At 38.1% G+C, this 16521-nt stretch overlaps 1 protein-coding gene across 2 annotated transcripts in view; it reads right to left on the reverse strand.

The window, feature by feature from the left end:
* The window catches only part of PIP4K2A (phosphatidylinositol-5-phosphate 4-kinase type 2 alpha), a 121158-nt gene that overhangs the window by 33610 nt on the left and 71027 nt on the right, over window positions 1–16521 (reverse strand). For both annotated transcript variants that reach the window (XM_054816017.1, XM_054816016.1), the window contains exon 4: window positions 3623–3775. In XM_054816017.1, the coding sequence (XP_054671992.1) occupies window positions 3623–3775 (153 nt within the window). The remainder of the gene's footprint in view (window positions 1–3622; window positions 3776–16521) is intronic.

The following is a 16521-nucleotide window of genomic DNA, read 5'->3' on the forward strand; positions in this document are numbered from 1 at the left end:
TATTTCTACTTTCCAGCGGCAGTCTACATGCCTCTAACCTTTTGGTGACTTCACAAAAAACCACTGGTACTTGGAGTTAGATTTTGGAGGCGCTCATGGGAAAACTGCCCTGCCAGGTTTCTCTGCTGACCACACTAACTCCCACGTGCCTCATCAGTAGCTTTGTAGTTCAAAAAGGTGCAAGGAGAATGACAGCTATTTTGCAAGGGCCAGGGATGAAGACTATTTTGTTGAATGAAGAACATATCCAGTCTCTCACATGTCTGACTTGACATGGTCCCCTCCCCAGTATTCTTTGTTTAAAGATAGCTGTCCTCTGGTATTTACTGTTAAGTAGTCCAAGCAGTCTTGGAAAATGTTTGATAAGGCTTGTTTGGTCCCTGAGCAAGGACAGGAGTTCTTCCAAGGTCTAGAATAATTCTATCAGCTTGGAGTTGTTAGCCTTAATAAGGAAACAGGTGAGTAAATATTATGGTTTAAATGAAACTCATTCAGAGTTTCAGCCTGGGAAAGAAACCTGGAATGAATTTGTAGAGGAAAAAAAAAGCCTGAGAAAGAAAGAGGGAAGAGATGATCTGTCATAAATGGCATTAATTTCACTCATAATCATGTCAGAAGTAACTGGAAGGTAATTACTGCCTTCTTGGGCAGGTGAAAGAGGGTGCAAGATACCAAGGGTTTAGAAGTTACTGTTCATAATGGATAGATGATCTAACTTCAGGTCCTTTGGAGGTAATTTGATCTCTAACAAGGGAGAAACAGTCTTGTAAAATTCACATGAATCACCTCCCCAGCCTTCCTGAGAAAGGTTATACCTCCCAGGACGATCCCTGCACCACGTAACTGGTCTGAACACGTCTGCACGCTCCTTTCCTTGGAAGGCTGAGCCTTTCAAGTACAGGTGTGCTCTAGGAGCAGCCTGGCACAGGGTATGATGGAAGGGCATGCCACCAGAAGTCCCAAACACAATCATACCCAGGCTGTGAAGCACACCTAACTGGGCCAGAAATTTTCATGTGGTGAGTGCTGCTGGTGATCAGTGAACTGAAACTGAAGAAAAGCTAACAAGCAGAGTTTTCCCTAGAAATCCTATATTTGGTACATTGTGTGTAATTAGAATTAGCTTCTTTAACTGTAGCAACAATTACAATTAAGGAAGATACTCTGCAGTAAGTTATGTAAATCAGTACAGGGAACTTGACATTTCCTCTATTGGCAGAAGAGAGTATGCCAAAAGGAAACTGAACTCAAAAGAACTCATTTTATTGACAAAGATTTCCACAAGAGTACCAGTGCAGTGTCTGAAAAGTCTTGTACTACTGCAACGATGCGATCCGACAGAACCGTAAAGTTACACCCATACCAGTGGATTAGATGGGTCTTGGACTGTCCTCTGGTGTCCGTTCTAGTTGGAATGGAATAACTCACATCCAAATTATTAAGTTCTCCTCTAAAACAGGATGCTCATTTTCAAACTCCCAAGTAGGAATAGTAAGTGGCCTGAGTTAATACCTTGCACCTTGCCCAGAATTACTTGGGAGACAGCTAGCCGGCCCAGAGCAAAACCACAGTAGGGACCACCAATGAGCTTGAGTGCCAGCAGATGTTATCTGGCCTTGCTTTGTTTGCTAGTAGAAAGGTAGTCTAAGAACAATTTGTGTGGGATGACTCAGTCAAGAGAATTATTAAAACCTTTCCACCAGGACAACGGGTTCTCTAGACTTCACCAAGCAGGCTAAGATAAGCTTTACTTGTCTGAAAAACACCTAGAGAAATAGGAGGACAAGCTGCTGCGTCTAAGGATTCCAAGCATTCCACTTCCAGCAGCAACACACAGGACATGGTATCAGCCATCACCAGAGGTAGTGGGATTTAATTTAGATTTTCTTTAATTAATTCTAACGATTTTGTTCAGTACTTCGTTGAAGATACTGAAATTAAATTATTTCAGTAAAAAGTTCAGTTATTAAACTGCCTTTGTATTTGAGTTCTTTTGCATTTGCAACACTGTGTAAAGTGCTCAAGTTCTGAGACAAAAATAAATACGAGTTGTATCTTTATGAATCTTTTGGAGGCACCAAAGAGAGCTTTCTTATGTGGATGTTATTCCAGTAAAAAGTGAAATTAGATGCCTGGTACAGATAACTTTCATATCATTATTCCTTGTAACTTAGCCTATTATGAACCCTGATGTTTGAAAGCATTAATCAAAAAAAGATTCAAAGTTATTAAGTTCATTCATGTTAGCACTGTCTTCATTGACACACTTGAAGGGAGATGACTGTTTTGAAAAGCAATATGACTTTTCAGCTGGATTAAGTCTCAAAATCTGGATCGTTAATAATAGCTTCTAATGCCAAACATGAAACAGATTAAAACTTTAATTCTGCTAAACTGCTTCACAGATCAAACCCTTTCAGATCAAAGCTAAAATTGTAAGTTTGAAAACTCTAATAAAAAATAAACCCCAAATTACAACTAGATAATAGTTTAAAATTTCTCTTTGGTAAAATTTTTAATTACAAGATGGTCTTATGAACATTTCTGATAGTGACGGTATTTACCTACGTTAAAACAAACGCATAGTGGTCCTGCATGTTATTTAAACATAAGAACAACATGCAGAGAGAGATCATATCTAAGTCACCGAAGGCTTCCCAAGCTACTGCGGACTTGGAGGGCGTTCAGAGATCTCCCTTCAACACATGAAAAGCAGAGAGGGAGACAGCCAAGCAAAAAATAAACCACCACCTAAACCAGCAACAAAGCAGCCCCAACCCAAACGTCCTGAAGTCTTTACCTGCAATCCCAACCCATGGAAGTGAGGAAGAAGATGGAAAGAAGGATAAACCCCCCTCCTACTGGGTATCATATTTTAGATGACTTTCAAAGGCTCTTCTGATTTCTGAAGCTTTAGAGCTTATTCAAACAGATTTGGGACTAAGAATATTAACACTGATTTTATTAAGGCTTCTCATATTTCTCAAGTTCTGCTTCCCCCTGGGCCATCCACACAAATTATACACTGGCACAGTATGACAGCTATCAAGGCTGATTTAAGGGACCTCCACTGTTCACTTTTGACTTCACTGTTTACAGAAATTCACGTTGGCAAAACCTGGTTTTTTATTAGCAGGAATTTTACATTAATTATATCCAATCTTTTAATTTCTCATACAATACAACTGTAATCGTTTGAAATCTGTTGTTAGCGAAACACAGAACATTCAGTGATCAGAGCAGGAAGAAAGAGGGTCATCTGCACTGTTCATATACGCGTACACAGACGTCGCCAAGCCAGTCCAGAATAAAGTAGCTTCACACCTGGGAGTCCACTAGCTGAAAGAGCATCCTCCTGGTAATGCGAAGGAGCTTATGGCTTTCAAGTTAGTATCTCTGTATCATGTAGACCTATCATTTTACTTAAAGCTAGCTTAGATATTTAGAAAAGCGCAGCCTTGTGAGTTGCAGGCATACAATAAGTTGCTCGTGCAAAAGGGAAAAAGACTGAAGTGACTCTTTTTCCATAATTATTAATTTAAAACTTTTAACAGTCTTAAAAAGATTGTCATTATAATATTTAAGAAGAGATCCCACACCCTGATAATAATTAGTACATTACCTGATGGTATTTCTTCAGTATGTTGTGCATTTCTGCTACATCTTCACTTGTTATAGTTTTGATGATATATCTTTTGTCGTAAGATGTATGAAAGCGGGCACCACTGCGTGCTTGGGAATCATTGGCAAGAGGTGCACTTCTTGTCAATGAATTCTGTCAATTGATTTAAAACAAAAAAAAGCATCAAGTCAGACAAAAATATGTAACTTTTAATTAGAATATAAACAATTTACATTTATTTTTAAATCTTTTCCAATACATCTGCACCAAGCTGAATTCTGCAAAGCATGTAATCACCTCAAAAATATTCTGAGAACAAAAGAATGTTTGGGGGGAAGCATTGACCATCAGTGGTTCTCAAGTAATTCTCAACACTGAATGAGAATTTATTGCACTTAGTTATGTATACATCATCAGCTTTTGGGAAGAAAACATACAGTTATTAAAAATCCAAAAGGAACACTGTATTACACCACCGTAGCTCTAACTAGAAGATTCATCTGCAGTAACAGTATCACTTTAAGACTGAGCAGGATTTGCTCTTGACCCAGTGTGATCTGGTACATAAACAGGATCATAGCGAGATTTCCGAGTTCTAGTACCAGAGCTATTCCAATGTTTTTATATCTACTGTTAAGCAAATAATATTATTGTACAGTACCTCCTTTTGAAATATAGACCTACCTTCCTACAGACTCAAGAGGGGAAGATTAGTTAATGATTGTACAGTAGTTAAAAGAAAAACTGCTAGAGATTAGTGACCTTTTTTAGACGAAGCTTGAGACTACTTGTGCTTCCACAGTAGCAAAAGAAGCCTTCTGCTTTCTTCAGAAAAGAAGTATTCAGATTAGATTTCTTCATATTTAAAAACAGTAAAAATAAATTAGACAAAGTATAACAACTTGCTTTTGGCTGGAAACATCTTTATCAGTAAGAGTTTATGCCAATTATTACATACTTGAATTACACTTTTTTTTTTTAAAAAGTAGTAACAGCAGTAGTACAGCCATGAGAAAACACCTCGTGTACTTCCATAAAAATGGACCATACTCTGAAAAGATTAAACAAGTTAATTACAGACTGCTGGAACACATCTGTGTGTATGAAATCAGCTTGCAGCACCCATTTGGTACATCCCTACCGGCTGCAGAAACCCCCAGCTCCTGCTATCGTTCCTCATTGTACCATACTGCACAAACAGCTGTTGCCAAATTGAAATACACTTTCCCCCTTCCATGCTCACATAGCGCAATGTTCTCCCTGCTCAAAGAAAAGCCATTTTCACAGAAAGTTTTAATAAATTTTTTTTTATATAATTTGTAAACATTGCAGATTCCTAAATAGCAAAAGTTCAGCTCCAGTGGCTACAGAATACAACATGTTTCTGCGGTTTGATAAGCACTGTGAACTAAGTCACAAAACAGATTTACTCTGGAAGAACAACGATGCTTTCAGAAAGTAATTACAAGTAGGCTCAGTCTACCACAAGCAGGTAACAATGCCACAAAATTTTATTTTTGTAGGAGCTGTGTCTTATTTGGAAGTTTTACCATTGATGAATCTGTTCACAAGCTCTATGGACTTCAGCAGGAGCTGGGCATGCAGATTCAACTCCAGTGACAGTAATTATAATAATTAAGTAATAACCTCAACCAAGAGATGAGGGCAACTATAGCCCCAATTTAAGAGGGCGCTCGAACACGTACAATTACATCTCCATCTTTTAGAGACCCATTCACTTCAACAGGCTTTTGGCACAGTTAAATCTTAGCCCAAATGTGGGGCGCTTTCTGAAATCAGTTTAACATGAAATAAAAACATTTTCCCACAAGGTTACTCTGTTGAACTGAAATACTCAGGAGCAGTAGGAATAACAATAAATCACATAAAAGCACACAGCTCTCCAAGGTCTTATCAGAATGAAAGCCTTAATTATGACATGTAGGAAAAATAAATCCTTGCACACTTCTCCCTGTATATTTCTAGGCTTATGCAATGAACTAGAATCATTACTAATGTCTATGATAACAAGTGATGCATTTCTCCATTATCCTCTCCATTCACTAAAGAAAGAAATAATGAGGGGACTGGAGCATCTCTTGAACGTGGAAAGGCTGAGAGAGCTGGGTCTGGAGAAGAGAAGACTGAGAGGGGATCTCATCAATACTTATAAATATCTAAAGGGTGGATGTCTAGAGGATGGGGCCAGACTCTTTTCAATGGTGCCCAGCGACAGGGCAAGGGGCAATGGGCACAAACTGGAACACAGGAAGTTCCATCTCAAAAAACTTATGAGGAAACTTTATGAGGAAAAACTTCTTCACTGTGAGGGTGACCGAGCACTGGGACAGGCTGCCCAGAGAGGTTGTGGAGTCTCCTTCTCTGGAGATATTCCACACCCGCCTGGACGTGATCCTGTGCAACCTGCTCCAGGTGATCCTGCTCTAGCAGGGGGGTTGGACTAGATGATCTCCAGAGGTCCCTTCCAACCCCTACCAATCTCTGATTCTATGTGGATGCTCCCCTAGTGTCAATAAATAATTTTTCTAGACTGATGAGAACAGAGCTTTAGGGACAACCATTGCAGACTCAGTTCCTTCTCTGCACTGCTTTTGGACAGCCAATTTTAACAGATGTGAGTCCTGATACCCCATCACTTCACGTGGTATTGAAGATACTAGAGAACGGAATTCAAGTATTACTGCAGTTTTCTTTACCTGTTTTCAGATGTTTCCTATTCAAATTAATTTCCCACCATTTCACCACTGGAATGTTTTTATGTACTAATGAAGTCTATTCAAGAGAACAGGTAGCATAAATGGATCAAATTTTCTTAATGCTACACTTTATATCAGTACTCCATTAATTTTCAAATTGAATCATAGAGTTACACTTAGAGACAAACCATCCTCTGTAGAAACCCTCTCTGTTACAGAGTCAGGACTTGGCTTTATTTCCAGGGCACATATTTAATAGCTTAAGATGAAGAACTGATATTAGAGGTTTAAAAAAAAATTGTGCAAATTCAGTTACCTTCATCACAAACTAAAATATATGATGTAACATAATAATTATTTTTAATTTTGAAAAAAACTAAAGCATGGGTAATCATCAGTGTATGTAGTGAATTAAACTACTGCTAAGTTATTAGGCTGTAATTCAGTTAGCAATAATAAAGGCTACTGGGTAATTATTTGTTATTGTTCCTAGCAGAAAAAGTTGCGTTATTCTGAGGTTAACTATTGCAATAAAGCATTAACTACAGTTTTCTGAATGTATTTTTCCCAGAGAACTCTAGTCTTCAAACTGTAAGCCATGTGGTATAAACCTTGAAAGCCATTAACCTGGGAAGCGAGGGGGGAGTGGAAACAAGTTATTTTGCTATAAAAATTTGCAAAAAAGCATACTTGCTAGTCTGCCACTGAACCTCTGAAGGAGGATGGAAAGAGGAAGATGGAAAGGAGGACCTGATCATTATTCTCCAAAATTTCAAATGCTCTTAAGGTATATTTTAACATTCTTCATCAAAAGACTTGTCAGATTTGAGTGAAATTCGGACCTGGGAATACTCGGTATGAATGAATTGTCTTGCTAGCAATGTTTTGACTGAGATAAAACAAATGGGAGATGCTTCTTCTCTGGACTTTTCAGTTGCTGAAACTCAGTTACTAATTCTGTGGCCAGAAAGGGACAAAAATAACCATTTTTGATTTCAAGACTTCCGAATGCTATTCCTATAACCATTTACTCTTAAAATTTGTCTCCTTTTGTCTAAAGCTCTATTTGCACAGGAGAGCTCTTCTAAGTGTTAGGCCTTAAAATAAGGTTCTTTCTGCTTTCCAGGAACCTCTTTTCACCCCATCATTAACCAGGGATATCTAGCATATAGGTATATTTATATAGCAAGCCATCAAAACAAACACAAATTTAATCAGATTGTTCCCCCCCCCCCCATGATGGAACATGATACTCGATGCATTTAAAAATATGGACAGCATAGCAATAAGAAACTTAAAAAGAAATAACAGCTGTTACACTAAGAGAATGAATCAACTAATACTCCTTTCATCATGTGTCTCATTACAATTCGGGCTAGACAAAAAAATAGAAACTAGTCAGATTCAAACAGAAATTAATACATTTAGTCATATTTTAAATCAACTGGAGGAAACCTGGGCAAGTCACTGATTTTTTTTTTTTACAGATTCTTGTTTTTTCTACCAATAGCTGTTTTTTCTAATGGAAATGAAATCTGCCTGATTGCTAACTATAATGACAAGTTAATTTGCAAATACAACTATCATACCAAAAATGTTGCTAACAAGAAAATATAATACATCTGTAGGTAATTATTTAGCACACAATTTACTGTGTCTTAATCCTTTAATGGGTTAGAAATGGTGATGCATTTATTTTTGAGTAGATGGCTGTTTTATTATTAGTTATCTATATCAAACTTAATTAAGAATGCATACAGCTATCATTTTACCACATGCATATTAATTTGTTAGAATAAACTAAACTACCTCTAAGCCTAAACAACAGCTAAGCAGCACTGTTACATACGTGCACAGATAATGCAAAGGCCCTCTCTAATACTCTGACTCTAGTAATAAATTGGACTTTAAGATCAGACATTTAAACATTAAACATGTTTAAGATAAAAACAAACTCTGATGAAAATATCTGACACTTTATTTTTACTACCTCTCCCTCCCTGTGATACCTCTCTCAATATAATGCTCTGTTCAGATACAGAATGTAGTTCCTTTGAGCTTTGAAAGAAGGTGGAACACGGAGGATATCATTAATACTACTATTTGCTGTGCTTTATTGTGTTACTTCCATAAGTTTATTAAATAAGTATGGTATAAAAAGCTGAAAAAATAAATCTAATTTCATCATATTGTGCTGATTACTAGTAATTGCATTACCATTTTCTTGTGCTGATAAATGCATGGCTGAGTTTTGTTTGTGGACAGCTTTATTTATAATGGTTAACTCTCACTTCTGTGAGCAGAGAAAAGTTCAAATTCCTTCTCAAGTAAAGCTTCTAGTTACGACGCAAAGTATCTTTCCTCTCAACTATACTAGTTATATTTGTTTATAGTTAGAATCAGTCTTCAATAAAATACATATACTGTTGCCTGATCATGACAACAATGAATGTTTAAATAAAAAGATTACAAGAATCGGCCTGCAGTGGCGAGTCATCATTAGCAAGTGAGATCAAGGAACAGCTTCACTGAAAGGATCAAACTAGAAGAGTTTAGGGCCTTCAAAGGCAAAACCATATAGCTATTTAAAAATATTTTAAAAACACTATGATCCTTCCCTTTTGATGTAGGTGAAGCTAACTTATTTGACTCAACACTGTTAAGTATAAATTGAAGTATTTTGTGCCCCATTCAACCCTGCCAAATACTAACAAACTGATAGTACACATACTAGAAGCGAAGCGATTCTTTGTTGGAAAACGTTTCTGTAAGTTAACACACAAAATGGCCAAGGAGGTCCTGCACTTAAGCCTCTTTAGAGCACAGCCACTAGTAAACTTATAACTGGTAAGAAATCTCAGACATAAATACCAGTAACACCACGTGTGATGTCCAACGTGCACTTTACACCATAAAGACTGTGGTAAGTTTGTGGGGTTTTCCCTTTTAAAATTAGATTTTAGATATATCTAGATGAATAAAAAAATTTAACTTATTCTGGGGTTATCTAACCCAAGTTTTTAAGCCAGTCACCTTTATCTTAACACAGACAATAATAAGAAACATGCAGTAGTGCTCAGACAGACTGAAAATATGCATTTATTTGAATTGTACTACTCTGCAGTTCAGACCGCCATCGGACTTGCCTCTTACTGCCAAATGCAGTTTTGTAAGACAGGACATGGTAGAACACTCCTGTGATCCAGATGACTTTTGCCAGAACACACAGATACCTTTCAGTGATGATTTATACAAAAAAACGTGTAAAATGAGTTGTACTATAGACATCCGTGCACAAATGCCTTGGAAGAAGAGCTGATTGAACCTGCCTACAGAGAGCAGCGTTGGGGCTCTTCCTCGGCTTCCTTGTTCAGCACCAAACTCAGCTAAGGGAGACCCATCGCCGTTCCCAGCGACAGCATCTCCTTCTCGATCTATCGTCGCCTGGGAAGGATATCGTCTATCGTGGACTGGGAAGGAAATAAAAGAATGAAACTCAAGCACCTCCCTTTTCCAAAAAGAAAATATAAGCGGGGTTGAGGGAGGGGGGGAAAAGGAGAGACAGAGAGGGATAGATCACGGCAAATACCAGATTGAATTCCCTCTGGCTCTGCTTCTTAATTAGGGGAAGACTAAGTGGGACATGAACAGATGGGAAATGAGCCACTCCTCACTTAGCACAGATCTATGAGCCACAAAGCCAGAACAGGGAGGATATCCTTCAGATACAGACAAAAACCCGCCCAACTCCTATCCTCCAAAAGATACAGGTTTGATGATTTAACAACCCTTTTACCATCACTTATGCTACCTCACAGCACTTCCGTATTGTGTCAGGAACCAGTGGGGTACGTATCTAGCTGTACAACATCGGAGCGTTAGTCATAAGAAGTTTAAAAAAAAATCACCTGCTTATATTATAGTGTTAGTGAGCACAAAACTCAAGGAAAAGAGGGTCACAGTGCCCTGTCCCCTTCAGATTTTCCCAGCCTTCCCCAACTCCGCCATGGTGTGCCTCAGTCCTCTGGCACAATTAAAACATCTGTCAGCCACACATACCCTGTTCCACTTAACAGCTTCACTTAGCAACTCACTGCAAGTCTCCCGCTCCGAGTGTGCGTGTTCTGCCAATTCCCCATTCGCTTCTCATTTGTGAAGTTTTAATCTTGTGCCTGCTGGTTTTTTTGGTCTCAGGAGAAAGAAAAGCTTTTGTACTTTTAAAGTGTGAATACTTTTATGAGGTCATTTAAAGACTACGTTAAATTACTTGTGTAATTACTTACACAACTGAAGACACATTTAACATGCCAAGCTCAGAGATACTTCAACTAGATAAATTTCTCTTTCACATACCTCCCCCACTCTCCCAAATAGTTTCCCTCTGAGAAATCACTGGCTGGAAGTCTCACTACCCTTACATAAATCAATATAAAAAATATCACCTATATTGCACTGAGTAGCAGCAACCAGAAATACTCATCTGGTCTTCAGTGCTGAGAAGCTACAAATCACAAAGAATTTGTCCCATCACACAGAATTAATTTCTGATAAAATCATAAAAATACAGCTTTAAATATAAACTGGCAAAAGCCACACCACTTACTAGTATTTCACTTCCCAAACAGTTCTGATACAAAAAGTTAATCAGCACACCTAAATTACATGCCATCATTTCACCCAAGAACAGCATATTCTTTAGTAAATGAACTGAAAGGTTATTTAGTTTTACTATAGACCCACTCTCTTCCCTCAGCATCTCTTTCCCAAACTCTCAGCAATCTGTGCAGTTTTATTTCCTACAGTAAAAATATATTAGGTAAGGGAAAAGGTTTTTTCCACAGGTGCTATTAGGATCTGATCCACAATTCACTGAAGTTCACAGGAGCTCTTCTGGAGCCTTCAACAGAATTTCATAAACTAGAATCCAACACAACCACTACCCATTAGAGGCCATTTAGTTTCACCCAGCCATTCCTAAACTGAACTCCAATCTCTGCTTTTGGTCAAGGTACAACTTCCAGAAATGCAGTCTTGATTTTTGCAACTTCAAAAGACCAAGATTCACCATGGTAGTTTTTCCTAGCATTTAATCATTTGTGTTGCTGAAAAGGCGAGTCTAATTTTGAATTTGAACTATTTCCTTTTCCAGTCATTCCTATTTATTCTTTCCTAAAGTATCTAGCATTGTTTTTCTGCAAGGATACTCACATACTACTTACTTCTCAATTCTAATTTTTGCAAGTGCAGCAGGTCACTCTGCCTCTCCCACCACAAGGCATTCTCTACATCCTTAAATTCCTTTGATGCCATTTTTCTGTAGTTTTTCTATATCCAAGTTTTCAACATCCTTTTTTAAGATGACTAGCATCAAAACTACATATAGTATTAGCTTCAGGTATAAAATAAACAGATGTTAAATAAAGTAAAGCTCTTCCTGGTCTCATTTTATACCTTCCAATTTATCCACCCCAGGGTCAGTTACTTCATCTAGTCAAGAGCTCGCACCAGCGCTAAATTCTTGTCCTCTTTGCCCTCTTATTCCTTCTCAGAGCTATTACCTCCCTGGACGCAGCCTTCCCCCTCTGTAGTTCTGCACTCCTTTTTATCCATATAACTATTCATCTGACCATATTAAAAGGCATCTCATTTGGACAGGCTCAGAATGCCAGGCAAAGTGGTTTTTGTACAAAATCCTTGTCTTTATCCCACTTTGCCATTTGGACGGATTTTGCATCTTCTGCAAGTTTTCACTACATGAAATGTCAATTGCCCATTGACAATTAAATTTTGACTGTTGTCATTTAATCATCTATTATTTACATAATTTTGATTTTTTTTTAATAAACCCCCACATTAATTAGCATTTTAAAAGTTAAAGTCACAAGCCAAATACTTTGTAAGAGGCATCCTCAAGAGTCCTCAGAAGCCAGCTAAAACACCACCTAACACTTTATCCTTTGGAAGTCTGTTTTTACCTTGCATATTGGTCAATAAAACCAGCAGTGATTTGTAATTAAGTAACACTACTGATATTATTGATAATGCTAGTTATACCAACGCCAGATATCGAAAACAGTAAACTGATTTCCAGAGAGTCTTTGGCTGTTTCTAAGAGCAACAGTTTAAGCTGTTTGGAGCTATTTTTTCCCAACTGAAACCATTTTTGTGAGAAAACACATGGAGCAGACTCACTAAAGTACAGGAAAAGCTTGTGGTCATCCCCCCTCTCCATAATTGCAAGCTATATTTATAACTGGCAAAGTATTGCCCTCCTCTTCAAAGACGAACTGCTGGTGAGGCTCTTCCTCCTCTGCCCTCTTTGCTTAAAATGTTCACAGCACGGATATTTATCTCCACAGTGGGAGGCCAAGGATTAGCCACAGCCTCCAAGAGGGTGGAGAGATTTAAAGGTCAATTTAATTAGCTCGTTCTAATCTCTTACACATCTAATGTAAATGTCATTGTTTTCTAACTGCTACTTTAGCAGACAAGATTGTATTTTAGAAACTTTGAACATGGGAAGTATGTGCTGGATGTTATACAAATGTTTGGTGTAACTAATCTAAAAAGGGAGCCTAACAGAAATTGTCATTGGGTCAGAGCTTTTCCTAAAAAAGAGAAAAAGGGCAATAGGAAAATTCTGGTGATAAAGTATGGGGAGCTTTAGAAGAACAGTAATCTTTCAAACTGACTGGCTTAACAGCTTCTCATTGATTTAAATCTTTCCCATTTCACGATGTCTGGACAAAGGCAAACAACAGTTTCTGGTACTGTGATCTCATCTGAAAGTCATGGAACGCTAAAGCGAGCTTCACAAGCCCAATGTACCCTAAAGACAAATCAGATCACATCCCAGGCTATTTAAGAGTGCCTCTGGGCAAGCTTTGCATGAACGAATAGGCAAAAACAAGTGCACAGATGACGCTCTGTGATGACTGAAATCATAGGTCAGTGGAAAAGCCTGGCAGTGGTTCATCGCTGTTAGAGAATTACATACACACGGTCTGGCTGTTCTTCTGTGACAGCGGTTACAGTGGTGCTGCCTGGCCCATACACAGCTTCTCATGAAGACAAGCCTGCAGCTCCCCCCAACCTTTTTTTTTTTTTTCCCTTTTTACAAGACCTCAGGAATCATGGATATGGATGAATTAGACCTGAATTACCGATTCAGAAGCATATCAGAGACACACAGTGTCACACAACTGGAAACAGCTGCTCCAAGTTTTTTTTGCTGTAATTTGAAACAAGCAGCTCACTTCTGGGATGGCGTTCAGGACAGTGTTTTGCCAGTGATTTCTAAGAGAAGAAAGGCAAAGCACTAGTGTTTTAACCCAGAGGTGTCTGGTTTTGTCATACGGGGATGGGTAGGGAAGACTTTTGGGTTTACTTTGTATGCTGGCACTGTGCATTCTACCATTGCCATTGAGCAGGGTCATGTCTGGAGACAGTGATGAGGAAACATGATCAGGAAACACTGATCACTGACACGTCTTTAAGAAGCCTGGCACATAGCAAAGCACACCTGACCGGTAACATGCACCACAAGCACATGCAGTGGTACGGCCTCTCCTTGCCTTTGGCAGCTGTATGGAGAATACTGCATGAAGATTTCTTGTCAGCTCAAAAGCAGGGCTATGGTGAATATCGTGGGACCTCCAAAAGACAAAAACAGGATACCACTGGACCAGACCTGTGGTGCACACATCAGAAATATTGAGTCCCTTCTATAATCTTGTTAAGATGTGGATGTACACACTCTGAACATTTAAAAGCAACTTGTGTTCAGGGAGCGATTACTGTGGTGAAAGACATGAAAAACTTTGATAGAGAAACACAAAACACCAACGTTTTCCGGTTTTGCACTGAGCTATCCTTCCAGGAGAAAGGTTATGGGTTCCTTGACTTGGTTGAATGAGAGTTTAATGAATAAAACATGATTCTTTACTAAATCAAGTTATCCTATTGAGACCGTAGGTCTGGATTTGGAGCTGTCAGCTTATGGCATGCACTTCCTTCGGAAAGAGTTAGGGCTCTCTTTCTGGGAGCTTCTCCCCTTCAGCACTGCAAAGCTTGGCTTGATGCCTCACTTTCAATGGCCATCTCTGTAAATGCCCATGTTTTGATGTTGCCAGCACATGCTAAATTACTTTTTTTGAGTTTGAATACCCAATTGTGAATGATACTTAGTTTAGGCGAGGAACTGCTGAAAGCAAGGCAAATTAAATGTTTTCTCTAGGGAAAATTAAGAGAAAATCGAGGTTAAAATTTCTGCTGCCATACATTCTAAGGTTAAGTCCCACAGTCACTAAATTCCTATTTGGGCTCACACTTAAGGCACCAAATCCTAGAACATAATGTTCAGATTGCAAACTTCATTTTTTACATGGTGGAAAGACCACAAACGCCAGTTTTTGTTAGTACAGCTGGCTCAACACCTTACTACCACTACTGCCTATGCCCACGTCAAACAAGATGTCAGCAGTTCTGAACACGTTGGTGCCAATGTCCATTTGGGATTCCCAAACTGTACACTCTGCTACAGGTACCTCATCTGACAGATGAGCTCAAGAACTTTTCATGTGCTGACAGACTTACCGTGCTAAAATGACCAGCGCAGGAATTTTCTTTTCAGGACAGTTCTTGCTTCCACAATTTTTTTAATGCATTTTATTAAATATTCAATGAAAAGATCATGTCTTTGGAAAAAGATCCAACTGCTAACATAGTTGCTGCTGAGATATTTATTGCTGACCTTGTTGTCTGTAGTTTGATGCTAGAGGTGGCTCCTTCCTTCCCAAACCAAGGGCCAATAAATGGAGGCATGAATTTCAGTACAGAAGCACCAGCAGAGTGCTCTGATAAATATTTGTCTGAAGAAACATCTCTTAGATTTTGAGCTCTTAATATGATGTCTTAGGATCGGGTAAGTCACACAAAATGAGCAAAAATATTCACAGGTTGACAAGAATTTTGGTGATCTGAAGTTTAGATACTTAAAGAAAATGATATTAAAGGCTAACTTTGAAAAATTAAACTAGAATTTGCATTATTTGCCTGACACCAAATTAGTCTGGACTATAAGTCCAGATCTACTTTACTACATCTGTTTTCTCATCTCCATTTTTTCTTTTCTGCTAGGAACTCTCAAGTATTTTGCTGACAATGTTAGGAGGATCTTAAAGAGTTAGGGATTCTTTTTCAATGAAATAGAAGACACCAAAAAATATTCCAAGATCAAGATAATTTATTCTATCAAGGCAAAATCTGTCATTATTTAATGCTATGGCTTGTAGAATTACTTTGACACTTTAAAAAATTATCTTCAACCTGAGATCCATATGTAGTTACTTGTAACATCCAACAGCACAAAACGTAACAATAATCTCTTTCTCTTCAATAATTTATATTCTATGTAAGTGGTTTTTCCATTATTCAAATGCAATTTTGATTCATACTGACTAATCGTCACCTGTGTTTCCCTTTCTGACAAAAAGCAGCCAGGCCATTTTTTTAATTTGATACAATACATATCTTAGTAATATGAGATCACCACGAAGATCAGCATCTAATAAAAGTTTTGTTTTTTTTTTTTTTACATAAGAACAAAGTTTCTTAACCTAGACTGAAGACTTAATTTGTCATAACATGTTTCTACAGGCAACCTTTGAATAAAACTCAAGGTTTAACTAACTTGCTGTCCATAATAAAGAACAAATCAACAAGAAACCCCCACTCAGTATTAGCAACCACACATGTATCTCCATGAAATTTCAACCCTAGTTCAGTACTAATCAAAATATCTTGGAGATGCCCAGCCAGCTATGAAAGACAGATACGTGTAGGACAGATTACCAAAGTATCTCAAAAAAGGGAGCTGGTTTTCATCATGTGAAGGGAGGGAGTCCATTATAGGAACTGTAATTGCCATTACTAGAAATTACTTTCTACAATTTAAGGAATTCCCCTGACACTGAAGTCAGACCGCTTGTAGGAAAACCCCTATACTTTGAGATGTAAATCTCTCTTCAGGGATTAGAGGACATCTCTGTAAGATAAGATTCTTATATTAATCATTCCATATGTGAACTAAGCCTATGTGTTAACTAGTCCACAAAATTACTGTACGAAGTGAATAACACAACATCAAAAATTGAGTATAGCCCAGTAACTGGAGCGTACACT

Source organism: Grus americana, chromosome 2 (assembly GCF_028858705.1).
Source record: "Grus americana isolate bGruAme1 chromosome 2, bGruAme1.mat, whole genome shotgun sequence".
Lineage (NCBI taxonomy): Eukaryota > Metazoa > Chordata > Aves > Gruiformes > Gruidae > Grus > Grus americana.